Raw genomic sequence first — 17,799 nt, forward strand, 5'->3', positions numbered from 1 at the left:
TTGCCTGAGAAGCAAATTTTTTTTAGGGTTAAAAAACAGTGTGGTTTTTTTTTTTTTTTTTTCAAAAAGAGAGCAAATTTACTCTTATTTGGCAAGGAAAGAGAAACACTAGCAAAACGCCAGAAGGCACATTGAATGATGATCACTAAACAAATTAACCCAGTTGGAAAAACTGCCTTAATATCTTGTATCTTGTTTTTATGTACACTGAGAGCATTTGCACCAAGACTAATTCCTTGTGTGTCCAATCACACTTGGTCAATAAAGAATTCTATTCTATTCTATTCTATTCTATTCTATTCTATTCTATTCTATTCTATTCTATTCTATTCTATTCTAATTCTATTCTATTCCATTCCATTCCATTCCATTCCATTCCATTCCATTCTATTAAGAGAATTCCATACTTCCTTCAACAGATCTTGGGTGAAGTTGCTTTTTCATTTTCCGTGTGCATTTTCAAACGTTGCATGGTAAATTTACTCCAATTACAGGGATAAAAGCAATTACGCCGGAAACGTTTCATTTCTCTCTCCTTTTCTTCAAAGGCCTTCATCCTAGTGATTGGCTACAATTAATGGCAATCTGATTCCAAAGGCAGATGGCCTGTCATTAGGATAGGCGTGTGTGATTAGAGATGTCACGGCTGTTGCATGATGCCCATCTCAAGTGGCCCAACCAAATTGTAATCGAAAGGAAACTATCAGGATGCTAAAAACAAAAACATGCATCCAGTTCTGCATAACAGGTGCAGGAGCTGATCTCACCGCCAAATAAACCCAATGATGAAAACACTTAGTTTGAATGACATTTGGGTTTGCATATCCACCCACCACAAATATCTAGCCTTTCCCCCACCCATGTTTTCTTCTAATGTGATGGAAAAGAAATGGCTTATGATCCCTCACCATGGGCAGATCTTTGGGGTTTGAAGTTTTGGTGGAACAGTGTTCTTCAAATCTCATAGTTATGGGGTAGGGGAAAGGGGATGTGTCTAATCAATCAGAGAACAGAATAACAGAGTTGGAAGGGACCTTGGAGGTCTTCTAGTCTAACCCTCTGTTCAAGCAGGAAACTATACACTATTTTAGACAAATGGATGTCCAGTCTCTTCTTAAAAGCCTCCAATGATGGAGCACCCACAACTTCTGAAGGCAAGTCGTTCCACTGGTTAATTATTCTCACTGTCAGGAAATTTCTCCTTATTTCTAGCTGGGATGTCTCCTTGATTAGTTTCCATCTGTTGGTTAGTAACCTTTCTATCCTTTTGTGGCCTACAGTCTTCTTTTATTTCAATGAAATCCCAAAGTATGGGATTGTGAGAGAGATTCTCCCACAAGGCTTCTTCAGATCAGAAATGGTGAGTGATGATGATGATGATGATGAACTGAACTCCATTTGGTTGTGTCCGACGCTTGGTGATTTTGTTGCCCAGCTCTCTCTCTCCACATCTTCTGATCTTGCACGACTTCTTGGAGTTGTTCTATGCTCTAGAACAGGGGTCGCCAACCTTTTTGGACCTCAGGGATCACCAAACCCATAATTTTAAATCCCGCCAGACCAGAGACCCTGGGGAAAATCCCCCAAAAAGTCTGCAGGAAAATTCCCCACCCCATTTTCCTACTGATCGATCATTCTTTATTTGTGATCACAGGATACCATCTCCAGCTCCGTTCTCAGGAGGAGAGAGAGAGAGAGAGAGAGACTTTTGGCTTCATGCGAGGAAAGCAGCAGAAGCAGCAGAAGTCTTTCTTTCTCTCTCCCAAACTCCGCCAGAAATGAGTCTTTGTGAGACTTGTCGTGCTGGTGCAGCCTTTTGGAGCAGGATGCCTTGCAGGGTCCCAAAGACTCATTTCTGGTGGAGAGAAAGAAAGACTTTTGCTGCTTTCCTTGCATGCAGCCAAAAGCAGAAGAAGAAATAAATGGAAAGTAACAGCCCAGTGGCCAGGCCAGGCATGTGGGGAGAGTGGGGCAAGTTCCCCCCTCCCCCCTTCCCCCCCTCCCCTCACTACCTCGTGTTGTTCGCAGTGCAAGTGACGCAAGCCTTGTGTTCCCGTGGGCCATGTGGGTGGCACAGCCTTGTGTTTCCGCACAGCCTGGATTAATTCCTTTGGGGGTGACATTTCTCTGTGAACCACCAAAATTTTCTCATGGACACCAGTTGTCCCCGGTCCACTGGTTGGCGACCACTGCTCTGTCTGGTGTCAGCTTTGATGGTGTCCAGCCACAGTGTTCTCTGACAGCCTGGTTTCCCTTTGGCACACTCTTATTTTCTAGGTAATGTCTCCTTACATGAAAATAGTTTTGTTTTTTTTAAAAAGGCCAATAGAAAGATTAAAGATATGCACATAATTAAACCAGCACAACTTACCGGTAACAATTGTTGTGGAATTCATTGTAGCTTGCAAAGGCAATTAAGACACCAAACCCAGCTCCTAGAGAGTAAAATATCTGCGTGGCAGCATCAATCCATACCTACATAAAGAGAATTAATTGTTGAATGCATTTTTAAGCGCTTGTTTGTTTTTGCGTTTGTTAAGGCTTAAGAAAAATGAGGCAAGAATACAGGTTGAATACAACCATTCGTTTGGCAACTGCTCAAAGTCACAATGTCACTGAAAAAAAGTTGATTTATGACTGGTCCTTGCACTTAGGACCGTCATAGCATTCCCATGGTCGTGGTGATCAAAATTCAGATGTTTGGTAGTGTTCCAGAGTCACATGATTGACAACTTTCCCAGCCAACTTCCAACAAGCAAAATCAATGGGTGGGAGGGAGCCAGGTTTGCTTAACGACTGTATGATTCACTTAACAAATGCAGTAATTTGCTTGTAAGCGGCAAGGTTGCAAAATCAAGTGTGAGTCATTTAACACGGCCTTGCTTAGCCATGGAATTTCTACTCCCAATTGTGGTCATCAGTTAAGGACTACCTGGTTCAGAAATTTCAAAAACTAGAACGAAGCTTTGGAGTAAACCTGAATTGGTTGACTTTAGGCCATTTTCTCCCAGCTCAGCATCAAGATCTGCATGGAAATTGCCTCAAGCTCTTGAAGAATGACAGGCAACAAAGTCCAACAAAGGCATAAATAAATATTAACAAATACTGTATTTATCCCTTCTTCCGGAGAAGTCTCGTTCTTATGCCATTGATACGTCATGGTTCATCCATTGTCAGTGGGAAAATTATCACAGTATTGTTTCATCTTTATCCTCTGCAGCCTAAATCTTTACATTAACCCTGTGAAGAAATCTTCCCTGCTGATAATTTACACCAAAACATTCCCTCTTCAACTGTTTCCTCTGCACTAATGCTATTTATTGACTTCACCGGGGACCCATCCTGCCCAGGGTGACTGTCCCAAACTATTTTTACTTAACTAAATGTTTTTACAAGGAGTGCCAGCCAGCCAGTCGGTCTCCCCTCTAAGCTCCAGTGTCGCCTTGCTATGAACGTTGCTCTGGCACAGGGATGGCGTATGATGCTTGCTTGCACATAATAAATTGTAGATTTATAGTCTAAGGAAAAGAAAACAATTGGAGAACATCCACAGACACCAAGATGTTTGCAGGAAGCTCCTTCTGGGGAACAATGGCCCATAAGCCACTCACTCTTCCTGGCAGGGCAGGCTTGATTTGAGAAGCAACGGCTTCTCCTCCTTGTGAAGATGACATTCATTTTCAGACATCACACTCCTGCTCTGCTAATGTTGCTTCCCTGCTAGAGGTTCCCTGAAAATACAACCCCCACTTCTACAGAATCCACCATCAATTGCTTCGTTCATATACCTTCAAGCATAAATGGCCGTTCCTCACCACAAGAATGCCAGAATGACAAGATGTGGAATGCAATGTCACAACATACACAAGCTCCCTCTTTCATACTTGAGTTACAACATTGCACACAAGAACTTAAAAGCCAGAGTTTGCAACACAATATTGAGGGGGGGCGTGTTTCATCATTTGGCCCCTTTGCTCCAACCACGGAATGAGCTTCTGTCCATTCAAGATATTATGCATCATCATTCTCTTAATAAATTTAAGCAACTGAAGACATAGAATAACAGGGTTGGAGGTCTTCTAGTCCAACCCTTTGTTCAACTAGGAGACCCTCTACCATTCTGGACAAATGGCTGCCCAGTCTCTTCTTGAAAACTTCCAGTGATGGAACTCCCACAATTTCTGGAAGCAAGCCATTCCATTGATTTAATCCTTCCCAGCATCAGCAAATTTCTCCTTAATTCTATGTTGAATCTGTCTTTGATAAGCTTCCACCAGAGGTGGCATTCAGCAGGTTCTGACCAGTTCTGGAGAACCGGTAGTGGAAATTTTGAGTAGTTTGGAGAACCGGCAAATATCTGCATGGAGATTTTATAGTATCCTTCCCCTGCCACGCCCACCAAGCCACGCCCACAGACCCGGTAGTAAAAAAATTTGAATCCTACCACTGGCTTTCACCCATTACTTCTTGTCCTTAGGTTCTTTGGAGAATAGTTGAACCCCTTCCTCAAATCCTGGAAGACCCTTTCTAATTTCACCCCTAGTCCTCCTCTTCATTAGACTAGACCATAAGGTTGTCTGAGAGATTATTATCCAAACTAGAATTGGAGAGGTTCATATTTTAATGCAGACTGTCCTAGTTACTTCTGAAATACTTTGTTGGGATATTCAAATCAAGAAACATAAATAAGACATCTTTAAATCAAGCTGGGTTTTTAATATGATATTTGATAATAATAAGTCAATGATTATAGCTATGAATCTCATGAGGAGACCAAATGTTCAAAGAAGAACATTGGTGTCTTCATGAGAATCGTAACTACAATCGTATCTGGAATGGGAATTTAACAACTGAGAGAGCAGAAAGTAGGAGGGGAGAAGACTTACTTGAGCTTCTCTCAATCGTCCAAAATCGATGTTGAGATAAGCCTTGATTCCCTCATATGCACCAGGCAACGTTAGCCCATGGATTAGCAGCACAGACAGCACAACATAAGGCAGTGTTGCAGTTATCCATACAACCTGTAAGGTCAACACATTAAAACAATAGGATCCATCCATCAACAGTAAATGTTGATTAAAAATGCAAGTCTCTGTTAGGAACACAGAAAGCTGTTATCGCTTGAACCAGATTATTTGTTTTGCCTTGTCTAGTATGGTTGATATGGGAGTCTCCATGGCTTCAAAAAAACTTACCTTCCATAATTTATCCTGCATTATATCCAAGATAGCACACCATTTGCACCCCTTGAATAAATCATATCTGGTGTAGAGTTTGCATATCTGGGATATAAAAGTCGTGATATTCACTTAATACCTGTCAAGAACATTCTACCAGCATTGATGTCTAGGGAGATTTTCAACCATTTGGGTCATGGCTGTTGAAAAAGTGCTTTTTTCCAAAAGGCAACTGGACTTTCTTGGTTTTCTTTTTTTCTTTGAAGAACAGTTAGAAATAAAGAACCTTCTTGGATGAGAAGCAAAACATTTCAAAGATAAAAACAACAACAAGGAAATCCAGTTGTCTTTTGGAAAAAGCATCTTTGGGACTTCCACCATTGAGTGGTCATCTGGACTTTTGACCACCTTGATCTGGTAATCCTAATTTATTAGGAAAATACCTATCATTGGTATTGTATATTATGATAATTCCATACTGCTTCTGGATATCCAAATGGAATCAAAACAATACCTTAAAGTTTCAAGTTAAAAAACAAACATTCTCCTACCTTTCCAGAGGTCTTCACCCCTTTCCACAGGCTGAAAAACAGGATGATCACTACCACTAAGAGACACAGCACCAGCTGCCACCGAGGCTGGCCGATTTCATGAATCCCACGGCTAATTTGCAAAACTCTCCGCCTATCCAAAGAGAGAAGAGGAAGAATTAGATCATCTCATATAGTGGAGAACGTGATTGTATGTCCCTATCCTGCAGCAAAAGTACCACCTACTTCAAACTGGGATGAGCAAAATCACGTCCAGAGTCAGGGCTTCCCCTTTTGAGAGAAAGGGAAAATAAAAGAGCAGGAAGTGACATGTCATTTCATTGACAAAGTTTCCAAAGAGGAGGAATTTCCCCCAGAAATAGTTCCAAGAAGTTTAGGATAGTCCCTACAATGATCTGGATGCTACAAAGATCATCGTCGGTATTAAATCCAATGAATTGTGGTCTTTTCCACTAAGATCAGTGTTGGAATTCAGCCAGTTCACACCAGTTCAGAAGAACCCAGTTGTTAACTTTCTGAGCAGTTTGGTGAACTGGTTGTTGGAAGAAATCGTTAGGGCAGAGAACCGGTTGTTAAATTATTTGAATTCCATCACTGACTAAGATGTCTGTACAATTTGTAAAGTTCTGAAGCACAAATAAATAGCCAGGATATTTGCTTAATGCAGAACTTTTAAGGCAACAGAAGTCAAATCTTCTGCATAGATATCTTCTACTGTAGGGATTCTCTTCAGTTAAGGAGGTTAAGTATGACTTATGATTGTGAACTTACATTTAGAAGTCTCAAAGCCATTTTTCTTTCTTGCTTTTTTTCCCTTGAAAACATTTGGCTTCTCATCCAAGCAGCTTTGTCAGTTCTTCACTGAAGAAGAAGCTTCTTGGATGAGAAGTGAAACATTTTCAAGGAAAAAAATAAGAACTCTTTTGGGTTTTTTCCTTGAGAACATTTTTTTCTTCTTATCCAAGATGCTTCTTCAGTTCTTCTTCACTGAAGAAGCTTCTTGGATGAGAAGTGAAATGTTTTCAAGAGAAAAACAACAAGAAAGTCCAGTTGCCTTTTGGAAAAGTGTCTTTGGGACAACTGTGACCTGGATGATTGAGAACCTCCATAGAAACTTGGCATTGAGGAGATGTTATTCTTGGCCAGTACACTGTGACTCAAATCCTACACAGGGATCTTGAGCAACTGGTCTCTGCATCTCAAAAAATCTTTTGTTGGGTGGCATTGCTTAAGAATATATCTTAAAGGTAGACAAAATCCTCCAGCATTTCTAGAGACACAACAGGGTTCTTTCAAGAATGCATCAGAATGATGTTCGCAGACTTTGATAAGCAAGATTTGATAAGTCTTGCTTATCAAGCAAGGATAAGCAACAAGGATGGGTGTCTTGTTGTCTCCCCATGGTGGGCTCTATTTCTCTCTGTGACCAATACTGAAAGCATACTCTTTAGGAAGTGAAGCCTAAACAGGAAGCAGAATTTAAAAGAACATGACGTGCCTTCATGGGTTGGACTCTTTGTTTTTCCTATCATGGTCTTTAGGATGGAGCCAGAAATAATAAACTTAGACACTCAGCTCCAAAACAGAGAGGGCAGGGGTCTACGGATCTCAGGCATCCATTTAGCAAAGTTGGACCTCAAGGTCAAAATATTTCCAAGGAACGTCCTCATCTTAAGACAGTTTTGGATAACCTTTCTAGAAGGTATGAAGCTATCTATGGAGTACCATCACAGGTTGAATGCCAAGCTATATAGGTGCACTCACTTTCATTCTCTGATATGCCATTTCTTCTCATTCTGTTATTTTTAGACAGCTTTCTCCCTCCCTCTCTTTCTGTCTGTCTGTCTGTCTCTTTCTCTCCTTGCAATCTCTCTTCCACTCTCAATGGTCTCTCTCTCTCTCTCTCTCCCTCTCTCTTCCTCTCCCTCTCTCTCTCTCTCTTCTAATTTTTGATTTCAAAAAGGGATCCGCAAAGCATGGCAAACAAACAAAGCATCATCATGAAGAAAAATAAGCAAAACCTGAAACCAAACAAAGCAAACAAGCCAGAAATGACATCAGACTCAAGAAATCTATAAATGCATCTGTAGATATAAATACATTTGTTTTTGAGGTTTCTCAGACATTTTCTTCCTCCCACCATGAAAGACTTTCTAGCTTGTTGATTTGCTCTTTCTTGGTGGAGTATCCAAAGTGACTTTATAGCTGGAGGTAATGGGAGATGTTACTTAGGGAGTTGCTTTGTGTTATTCAACACTGACTTTCAAAATCTACCTGGGAACATTTTGTTATGATGTCTCCCTTTGGGGATTTAATGGAAGCATGGGAAACTGCAAGGATTAGAGAGATGAGATCCACAAATCTCTCCCTAACTATTTCTGTAATTCAGTAAGTAATGTCAGGATTCTGGTGGTTACCCCAATTAAATCACGAGTCTCGAGCCAAACTTCCAAAACTTAAAAGGGATTTATTGGGAGTTAACATGTCTGGCACTGTCTGGGTGTAGCCGACTCTAAGACACATCATTCATTGTCACCCTTGATGCTGGTTTTCCCCCACCCCCTGGGTGTATCATAATTCATATCCTCCAATGGGACACATCCATAGCCAAGAGTCATCAATCATGCTCTCCAGTTAGAATTTTGTGTGGCAGAAACTTCAGTCACCTAGTTACTATCTTTGAAAAACTATTTATGGAATGCACTTTTGATTTCCAAGCTGCCACTTTTCCCTCTCCCTTTCTGTTGGCAACTCTAAAAAGACCATAGAAATATTTTATGAGTTGACAGGTAATCCTACAGAAGGTTTCTCAATCCTGAAGTGTGGACTTCAAGTCGTTAAGTCAGCTTGACACAGATGTTCAGTGAATTTGGCTTCCCTCTTGACTTGGCTTGTCAGAAGGTCTCAAAAGGGAAACTCATGATGGGACACTGCAACCGTCATAAATACGAGTCAGGTGCCAATCATCTGAATTTTTGGTCACATGAGCATGCAACCATCGTAAGTGTGAAGAAATGGTCATACGTCACTTTTTTCTCGGTGCTGTTGTACCTTGGAACTGTCACTAAATGAGCTGTTGTAAATTGAGGGCTATCCATACACCCCCACCCCGCAAAAATGGAAAATGCTGAAATAGATCCAGGAATGATAGATGAAGTAAACCCTGAAGAGCTTTCAGACTTACTCATAAAATTCAGCAGCAGGAGTATTCTTGAGCTTGGAGCTAACATTGAAGAATACAGAATTATTGGCTTTGGGGTCAGTGCAGTTGGGGGTGTTCCAGTGATTATTGCAATGAACCCAGGGAAGCTCCCCCATGGAGAAGGAGGCAAACAGGTAATAGAGAGACCAGGCAATGATAACATTGTAGTAGAAGCCAACGTAGAGTGCTATGAGGATCACAGCGTAGCCCACGCCTGAGGACAAAGGAAAAAGATTATACAGGAACTTCATTGGGAATCATCTTATTCATGAGATTGAAGAAATATCATTGCTCTTTGGCCCCAGGCACAAATATGACACAGAGTTATTGTGGTTCAGTGTAAGGAACAGGATCTCTATTGTACAGTGTTGGTTCACCTGGAAGAATTAAGAATCTGGCACTCTAAGTAGCAATAGCCATAGCACTTAAACTTATATACAGCTTCATGATACTTTACAACCAAACTCAGAAAACACCAAGGACCCAGAGTCCTCCTCCTCCTCCTCCTCCTCCTCCTCCTCCTCCTCCTCCTCCTCCTCCTCCAACACCACTTCCTTCTAGCACTGATGAAGTTCCTTAATTGGGTCATGAAATGTTTGCAAGAAAATCACCAAGTTCAAGACAGCAACAAGGACCCCACAGTCCAACCCCAAGCGACAGATATTCTGTTCTGTTGGTGCATACATAAAGGCTCAGATCTCCTTTAACTCAAACCACTGACTGATAGCTGAAACATCTTCGGTACCCCAAATAGGTTGAAGATTTCAGATTTACCTTTAAACAATGGGCAGATTTTCCATACAGTAGCAGCCCCTTCTCTATTATACTGGCCTAAAGCAAGTTCCATATAAAACAAAGGCATTCCTGCAATGATGAGGAAGAGGCTGTAAGGGATGAGGAAGGCACCTGGAAAGGCAAAAATAAATACAGATGAAAGAACTGCTGGCTTGCATTCTTACGCGTTAAACTCTTTTTTTTTTTTTCCAGAGGAGGATTGCATTAGAGAATTTGCTTGGAGTTTCTTTATTTCTGTTGTTTTCAAAGTCGTCTTAGATCACAAAGAACCAGCTGTTGCAGAAACATAGAAAGGAAGAGTATTTAGAACATCCTTGTTTCTTTTATCTAGACCTAGCCTCTTCATCATTCCCTACTTCTCTCTCAATGTATTTCTGCTGTTATTGCAATATATGTGAGAAAGAAAAAGGAGAAGAAAGAAAGAAAGAAAGAAAGAAAGAAAGAAAGAAAGAAAGAAAGAAAGAAAGAAAGAAAGAAAGAAAGAGGGAGGGAGGGAGAGAGGGAGGGAGGGAGGGAAAGGAAGGAAGAAAGGAAGGAAGAAAAGAAAAGAAAGTCTAAGTAGGAAATTCAGTCAGAACTATGGCTTAAAAATCTCTTTATCCATTAATTCTCATTTCCATCAGCCTATTAATGGAGACAGGAAAAACACTCTACCAGGATAGAATATTTAGTATCTACAAAGATACTAGAGGAACAGGATGTGCTAACATCAGAGTGAGGGAATGAAGGATCTTTTGTGGCTGTATATCACATGTCCCAGGTTGGCTGAGGACAACAATATGGACTGGAGCAAGCCATCAGCAGACTGGAGGCATTCTCTGCAGATATGACTGTCAGTGGAAAACCTGCCATTTTCCCCAGATATCCCCTTAAGCTCCACCAAAAGTTCAAGATCTTACAAGGCAGTCCAAGATACTCCAAATTCAGCTCAGGTTATCTTGATTTCCAAGTTCTCTTCCTCAATCCAAGTACAAACGCAGCGTAGTCCTTTTCTGACTATTCAATGATCTGTTTGCTAAGCTCTATGCACTCAGACAAAATTCAATTAAATGAGCAGTATTTCCAAAGCAGGTTATAGGATGTGAATTTTGATTTTGCTAATCTCTCTCTCTCTCTCTCCCCCCATCCCTCTGTCCTTCCCTCCTCTCTGTCTGGTGTGTGTGTGTGTGTGTGTTTAATTGTATGGCTACATTGGAGTGACAGCTCCAGAACTGAACAGGGTAAATTCATCAGCAGCATCCCTGGGAAACCAAATGCATTTCCCATCAGGATACAGCTAATTTAAATATCAAAGTGTAGCTACAGCTAATGGGAGATGTTCAAGTTCAAAGAAAATAAATCTGGACAGATTTAATTCATCTGTACTGTAAGTAAGTAAGTAAGTAAGTAAGGAAGGAAGGAAGGAAGGAAGGAAGGAAGGAAGGAAGGAAGGAAGGAAGGAAGGAAGGAAGGAAGGAAGGAAGGAAGGAAGGAAATCTGCAGGATGTGTTCAAAAACGTCAAAGGAAGGAACAACCAGATGACCACCAAGATATTCAATTTTTGTTTTCCAGGAAAGTATCAAGTAAAGAAAGTTCTGGTCACCATTATACAAAAAATAAATCAAGTTGAGTTCCTAGAAAGAGAGCAGAGAAGAGCAACAAAGATGATCGGGGGTGTACAGGATGAGTTGAACAATGAACAGCTAAGGAAACTGGGTATGTTTAGCCTAAGGAAGAAAAGGCTTAGAGGAGATCTGATAGCACCTTCCAATACTTGAGATGTTATCATAGGAAAGAGAGAGTTGATTTGCTCTCTAAAGAGTTGATTTGTTCTCCAGTCAAAAACGTCCTTAAAAAAAACACAAAAAAGCCAACTCAGAAAGCTCAAACTGCCCAAGGAGCTGTTGATCCAGTTCTTCAGAGGAATTATTGAGTCTGTTATCTGAACCTCTATAACTGTCTGGTTTGGTTCTGCAACCCAACAAGACAGACACAGACTTCAGAGGATAATTAGGACTGCAGAAAGAACAATTGCTACCAACCTGCCTTCCATCGAGGACCTGTATACTGCACGAGTCAAAAAGAGGGCTGTGAAAATACCTACAGACCCCTCACATCCCGGACATAAACTGGTTCAACTCCCATCCTCAAAATGACGCTATAGAGCACTGCACACCAGAACAACTAGACAAAAGGGGAGTTTTTTCCCCGAGCACCATCACTCTGCTAAACACATAATTCCCTCAACACTGTCCAACTATTTACAAAGTCTGCAGTACTATTATTGTTAATCTTCTCATCCCTCCTTATCACCCATCCCCTCCCACTTGAGACTGTATGACTGCAACCATGTCGCTTGTATCCTTACGATCTATATTGACTGTTTCCTAGTATGATTTGATTGCTTCTTTCTACCCTATGAGTATCATTAAGTGTTGTACCTTATGAGTCTTGATGAATTTATCTTTTCTTTTATGTACACTGAGAGCATTTGCACCAAGACAAATTCCTTGTGCGTCCAATCACACTTGGCCAATAAAGAATTCTATTCTATTCTATTCTATTCTATTCTATTCTATTCTTTTCTATTCTATTCTATTCTATTCTATTCTATTCTAATTCTATTCCATATTTTCTATTCTATTCTATTCTATTCTATTCTATTCTATTCTATTCTATTCTATTCTATTCTATTCTATTCTATTCTAATTCTATTCCATATTTTCTATTCTATTCTATTCTATTCTATTCTATTCTATTCTATTCTATTCTATTCTATTCTATTCTATTCCATTCCATTCCATTCCATTCCATTCCATTCCTTCTTTATTTGATTCTATTCTATTCTGTTCTGTTCTATTCTGTTCTGTTCTAAAGCATCTGAGGGCAGGACAAGAAGCTTGTAAGAGGGAGATACAGTGTGCAATGAAGGAGAAATTTCTGAGAGTAAGAACAATTCGCCAATGGAACAGCTTGTCTCAAGAAGTTGTGAGTGCACCATCACTGGAGGTTTTCAAAAAGAGACCGGCCAACCATTTGTCCAGGATGATATAAAGATTCCTGCAAGCGATGCAGTGGCCTAGAGGTGGAGCTCTCCCCTCGCAATCCGGAGGCTGTGAGTTTGATTCTAGGTAGCGGCAGATATTTCTCTCTCTTGGCACAAAGAGTAATTATCTGCCGTGAACTCCGCATTGGCGACAGGAAGGGCATCCGGCCAGTAAATACTCAGCTCCATTCAGTTGCCCCGACTCCACCCTGATGTAAGGAATTATAGGATCATTAAAAGATAAAACAAGAAACAAAAATAGAAGGACTCCTGCCTTGGATGGCATGGGAGGGAGGGGATGGTTGGAGTAGAAAAGCTCCAATGTCCATTCCAGGCCTATGAACCTCCGTCTTGGAGACATCTTGAGTGGCGAGAACTGTCATGACTTCATGTCCCGTTTCCCTTCCTCGATTCACCTTCAACCCTCACTCCTGCATTTCCCACATCGGAAAAAGGCCTTGCAAAGATGCAAATGACACCCAGCTGCTTTGCTTTGATCCTACAATCTCCCTCCTATGCTCTGCCCGGCGCTTCCTCCTCTTGTTTTGACAAACCACGTGATTGGACATCAAAGCATTCGTTTGTGTGCTGTAACCTGAAAAAGCAAAACTGGGCACCAAGGGAGAGAGTTTTCATCCACACCTCAACGTTTTGGAAGAAACACTCGGGACCTCCCCCCCCCCCCAAAAAAAAAGAACACAAAAATGTATTTGTTCTTTCTCCAGCATAGATTTGTTTTTTGTGTGTGTGTTTGTGTGTGTGTGTGTGTGTGTGTGTGTGTGTTTCCCCTGTGAAAAAAGAAGAGGCAGTTTTCAAGATTTCCTAGACTTCAGTGATGACTGAACATCTGGCAATAGAATAGAATAGAATAGAATAGAATAGAATAGAGGAATGGAATGGAGTAGAATGGAATAGAAAATATGGAATAGAATTAGAATTAGAATTAGAATTAGAATTAGAATTAGAATTAGAATAGAATAGAATAGAATAGAATAGAGGAATGGAATGGAGTAGAATAGAAAATATGGAATAGAATAGAATTAATAGAATAGAATAGAATAGAATAGAAAAATATGGAATAGAATAGAATTAATAGAATAGAATAGAATAGAATAGAATAGAATAGAATAGAATAGAATAGAAAATATGGAATAGAATAGAATTAGAATAGAATAGAATAGAATAGAATAGAATAGAATAGAATAGAATAGAATAGAATAGAATAGAATTCTTTATTGGCCAAGTGTGATTGGACACACAAGGAATTTGTCTTGGTGCAAATGTTCTCAGTGTACATAAAAGAAAAAATAAGGTACAACACTTAATAGTAGTCATAGGGTACAATAAGCAATCAAATCATACTAGGAAACAGTCCATATAAATCGTTAGGATACAAGCGACAAAATTACAGTCATACAGTCACAAGTGGGAGGGGATGGGTGATAAGGAGTGATGAGAAGATTAATAGTAATAGTAGTGCAGACTTTATAAATAGTTGGACAGTATTGAGGGAATTATTTGTTTAGCAGAGTAATGGCGTTCAGGGAAAAACTGTTCTTGTGTCTAATTGTTCTGGTGTGCAGTGCTCTATAGCGTCATTTTGAGGGAAGGAGTTGAACCAGTTTATGTCTGGGATGTGAGGGGTCTGTAGATATTAGAAATCAACTCTTAAAAAATATATTATGGATTCTTACCTTTGGACTAAAAAAATTTTAATCACAGAAATATGAATAACCTACATATATATCACTAAACCATAAACAAATCACAATGGTTATCTCTATACAGTAACTAAGCCAGATCTGAACAAGCCAGCAGTGAGTGCCCTACAAGTGATGCAGAGCCTGCTTTTAATCATGATCAATGGATTGTTTACTTTGGAAAGGTGAAATGTGAATGCTTGGCTTCTAAGCAATGTTTCCTCTTGTTCTCAAAGTAGTGAAAGAACATTGTCATGTTACGTTGCTTTTAACAGAGCAACCAAGTTGTTGAGTAGCTTGGACTTTTTCGATCACTGGGTTCATAAATATTTATTTTTGCAAAAGATTTGGTGCTCCACCTGGTGGTCTGAAGCTATACATGATGTATATGGGTACACATACATGATGTAGATGGATACACATACATTATGTAGATGGGTACACACATAGACTTCCAAAGTTATTCCAGCAGCCCATTACATACATGTTGCACACAGAGAGCGAGACGTTCTCTAAAATTCTCCAAAAGTTGTGATTCCACCACACCTGAAGGATCCCAGATAAGAAAAAAAAAAGGTGTTTCATAAAATAAATTGGACTTGATTGGAGGCGATGTTCCTCCCTGTCCCTTCTTCACATGTACAGTCGAACCTCTGGTCAAGACCATAATTCATTCCATAACTTTGGTTGCAACCCGATTTGGTCATAACCCGAACCTAATTTTGGAAATTTGGCGCTTACAAAAAAAAAAAAAAGGTGCAGAAGAAGAAATCGGCCATGGGGAAAAAAGAAATGTGAATTGTTTGATCAGAACCCAATTTGGTTGTGGTCAGAAGCATTTGTGACCAGAAGTTCTACTGTATATGGACACTGGTGGCACAGTGTTGTATTTAAAATCAAACCACACAGTAACGTCCGTCTCAGGCCAGCATCGGTAGACAAGGCATAATGTCATGACATGTTCAAGGAAATAATTCATGAGTTAATGAGATACTAAGATTGTCCTTTGGTGTAACTAGATTTCTAGAAGTAGATCCCGTTAAACAGAACATGACTTCTTCATTAAGAATAGTTGGCTTTCGCTGAACCTCATGTTGTTGAGGTCCAATACATACAGAGAGACACAAACACACGTATATACACACATACACACATACCCAGCTGAGGCTGGGTGTGGGTGTATCAGGCCTCAATTACATGAGAGTTGGGTTCAGTGAGAGCAAGCCACACCCATCCATGAGACCCCAATTAAATAAGAGGAGATTTGCCAGGTGTTATGCAGTGGGCAAAACATCAGAAACAAACCCAGTTGTCACATCACCAGGTGATCTCTACATCTCTAAAGCTGCCATCCAACTTTTGAGAACATAAACATCTTTTTCTGGCTACCAAGCAAAATTCAAACAGATGCACAAATACACACGAAACCTGCATATTTAGGTTTAGTGTCAAGGTTTGCACAGCTAATCTGTCAACGTGCATCTCCCTTTTGCAAAGTTTTCAGAGCTAATACCAAAGTCTCAAATCTGTGTTCCATTTCATTTGAGATCAATGGTCTTTATTACATACGTTCAATTATCCCCAGGCAACTAAGCCATCCGAGCACTATAAAATAGAAGCATTTTGTGCTGCCTGATCTTCTCTGGCAACACGAGAGTTCTCAAGCTCTCTGTTCCACCAAGATGGACTGGCAGGTGGCCAGCAAAGCCTACAGATGGTGTCCCTCCAGGTAGCTTGTGGATGAGAGCAGGTCAATAGTAGGTCCAGTCCTCTAGAGATTGGCCCCGTCCTTGCTTGTGGTTTTCCAAAGACTTCCCCATCTTTCCCTTCCGTGGTGAGACTGTTGCTCTCATCCATCTCCAGACCATTTCTGGAACAAGCTTAAGAAAATGGCTCCAAGGTCCATGTCTCTCTTCAAGCTGGCATGATTTCAGCAGACCTTTAACACTGTATAAGGGTTCATCTCACCTATCTTGGAGGTGAGATCACATGGTTTGACATCAAGAGGGTGGACGAAGCCCTCTGGGTGAGTTGGAAGACATGGGCTCAGACATTCATCCAGTTAAAATTTCCAACCATGTCACGGCACTTTTCATTAATACGTTCCATCTTTTTTTCCAATAAAATAGTGGAGCTCTGTGTGTTCTGTTCTATTCTACCTTCAAGCGTGGAGCAAAGATGTTTCTTAAACTATGTGAGGAAAGTGACAGGCACGAAAAAGAGTCCAGGCAACAAGGTCCTCATGGGAATAATAATCTCTCTCTCTCCCTCTCTCTCTCTCTCTCTCTCCCTCTCCTCTCCCTCTCTCTCTCTCTTTTGCTAGTTTTTTCTCTCTGTTTCTCTTCTCACTCTCCATCTTTTGCTCTATCATCTATCTATCTATCTATCTATCTATCTATCTATCTATCTATCTATCTATCTATCTCTCTCTCTTTTGCTGTGTTTCTCTTTGTGTGTCTCTTTCTCAATCTTTCTCCCTCCCTCTCTCCCACCCCAAACTTCTACCTCCTTCTGTTTTGGTGCCTTTCCATTTGCTCCTTTATTTCAACTTATTTTAACTTGGGAGGTATCCACCTGTAGTATGGCAAGACCAACCCCAGCAAAGCCCAGGCAGAATCTCAAAGTCAAACCAACCCTAGATTTCCTGCAGCACCTGGATTGGGGAGTGTCCTCCCCACTTGATGGTGACACACCCAAAGGGTCCGGCTGAAAAGCCAAATGAGACAACCCATCACCTTTTTCTATCAACAGTAGCACCTCTAGAAATCCTGACCAGAACATTTGGCAATGACTCAGAAAAGATGCCTAAGAAGGAAAGTCAGATTTAGCTATGGGGACGACGTTCTTTCTACCCAGTGTTCATTCTGGAACAATTCAAGAAGAAGCTAACAACAGGTAAACACCTTAGTGGGGTCAAACCTATGGAGAAGCAATAGTCTTAACATGAGTGTACAAGAGATTTACTGTATATTACATGAGAACACAGAAAGGAACTTCAGAAGCAGTGCTACCAAACACCAGTCCATTTAGTCTGTGATTTTTTTTACCTCAATAAATAAAATGGACTAAAACTCCAGGATTTCAGACTGAAATTTTCTCACAGTTTTCTCAAGAGAACATGAGATTTTCCAGAGCTGTTGTGGTGAACTACATCCCTCAATTTTCTACTTACAGCTGTACTAGAAAATTCAATTTTCAATGTCATTGTACACATGTTGTGCATTGACAATAAACATTTGATTGATTAATTGATAGTAACTAGCAATAGTCCAGTTTCTTCTTAACCAAAGCCTCATCCCCAGCCTTAAAAAAAACAAAAACAGTCTTTATTTTCCAAGTGGTTGTGCA

At 40.4% G+C, this 17,799-nt stretch overlaps 1 protein-coding gene across 2 annotated transcripts in view; it reads right to left on the reverse strand.

Moving 5' to 3' along the window:
• SLC6A2 (solute carrier family 6 member 2) overlaps positions 1-17,799 on the reverse strand; it is a 32,895-nt gene that overhangs the window by 13,264 nt on the left and 1,832 nt on the right. For both annotated transcript variants that reach the window (XR_015750611.1, XM_087971438.1), the window contains exons 2-6: positions 9,705-9,836; positions 8,913-9,144; positions 5,729-5,861; positions 4,887-5,021; positions 2,372-2,475 (exon numbers count right to left, since the gene is read on the reverse strand). Coding sequence is in view for 1 of the 2 variants with exons in the window: in XM_087971438.1 (XP_087827564.1) it covers positions 2,372-2,475; positions 4,887-5,021; positions 5,729-5,861; positions 8,913-9,144; positions 9,705-9,836 (736 nt within the window). In the remaining variant the exon portion in view is untranslated. The remainder of the gene's footprint in view (positions 1-2,371; positions 2,476-4,886; positions 5,022-5,728; positions 5,862-8,912; positions 9,145-9,704; positions 9,837-17,799) is intronic.

Source organism: Notechis scutatus, chromosome 9, assembly GCF_049901735.1.
Source record: "Notechis scutatus isolate UNSWTSFEM ecotype Mainland chromosome 9, rNotScu1.2, whole genome shotgun sequence".
In the NCBI taxonomy this organism is placed as follows: domain Eukaryota; kingdom Metazoa; phylum Chordata; class Lepidosauria; order Squamata; family Elapidae; genus Notechis; species Notechis scutatus.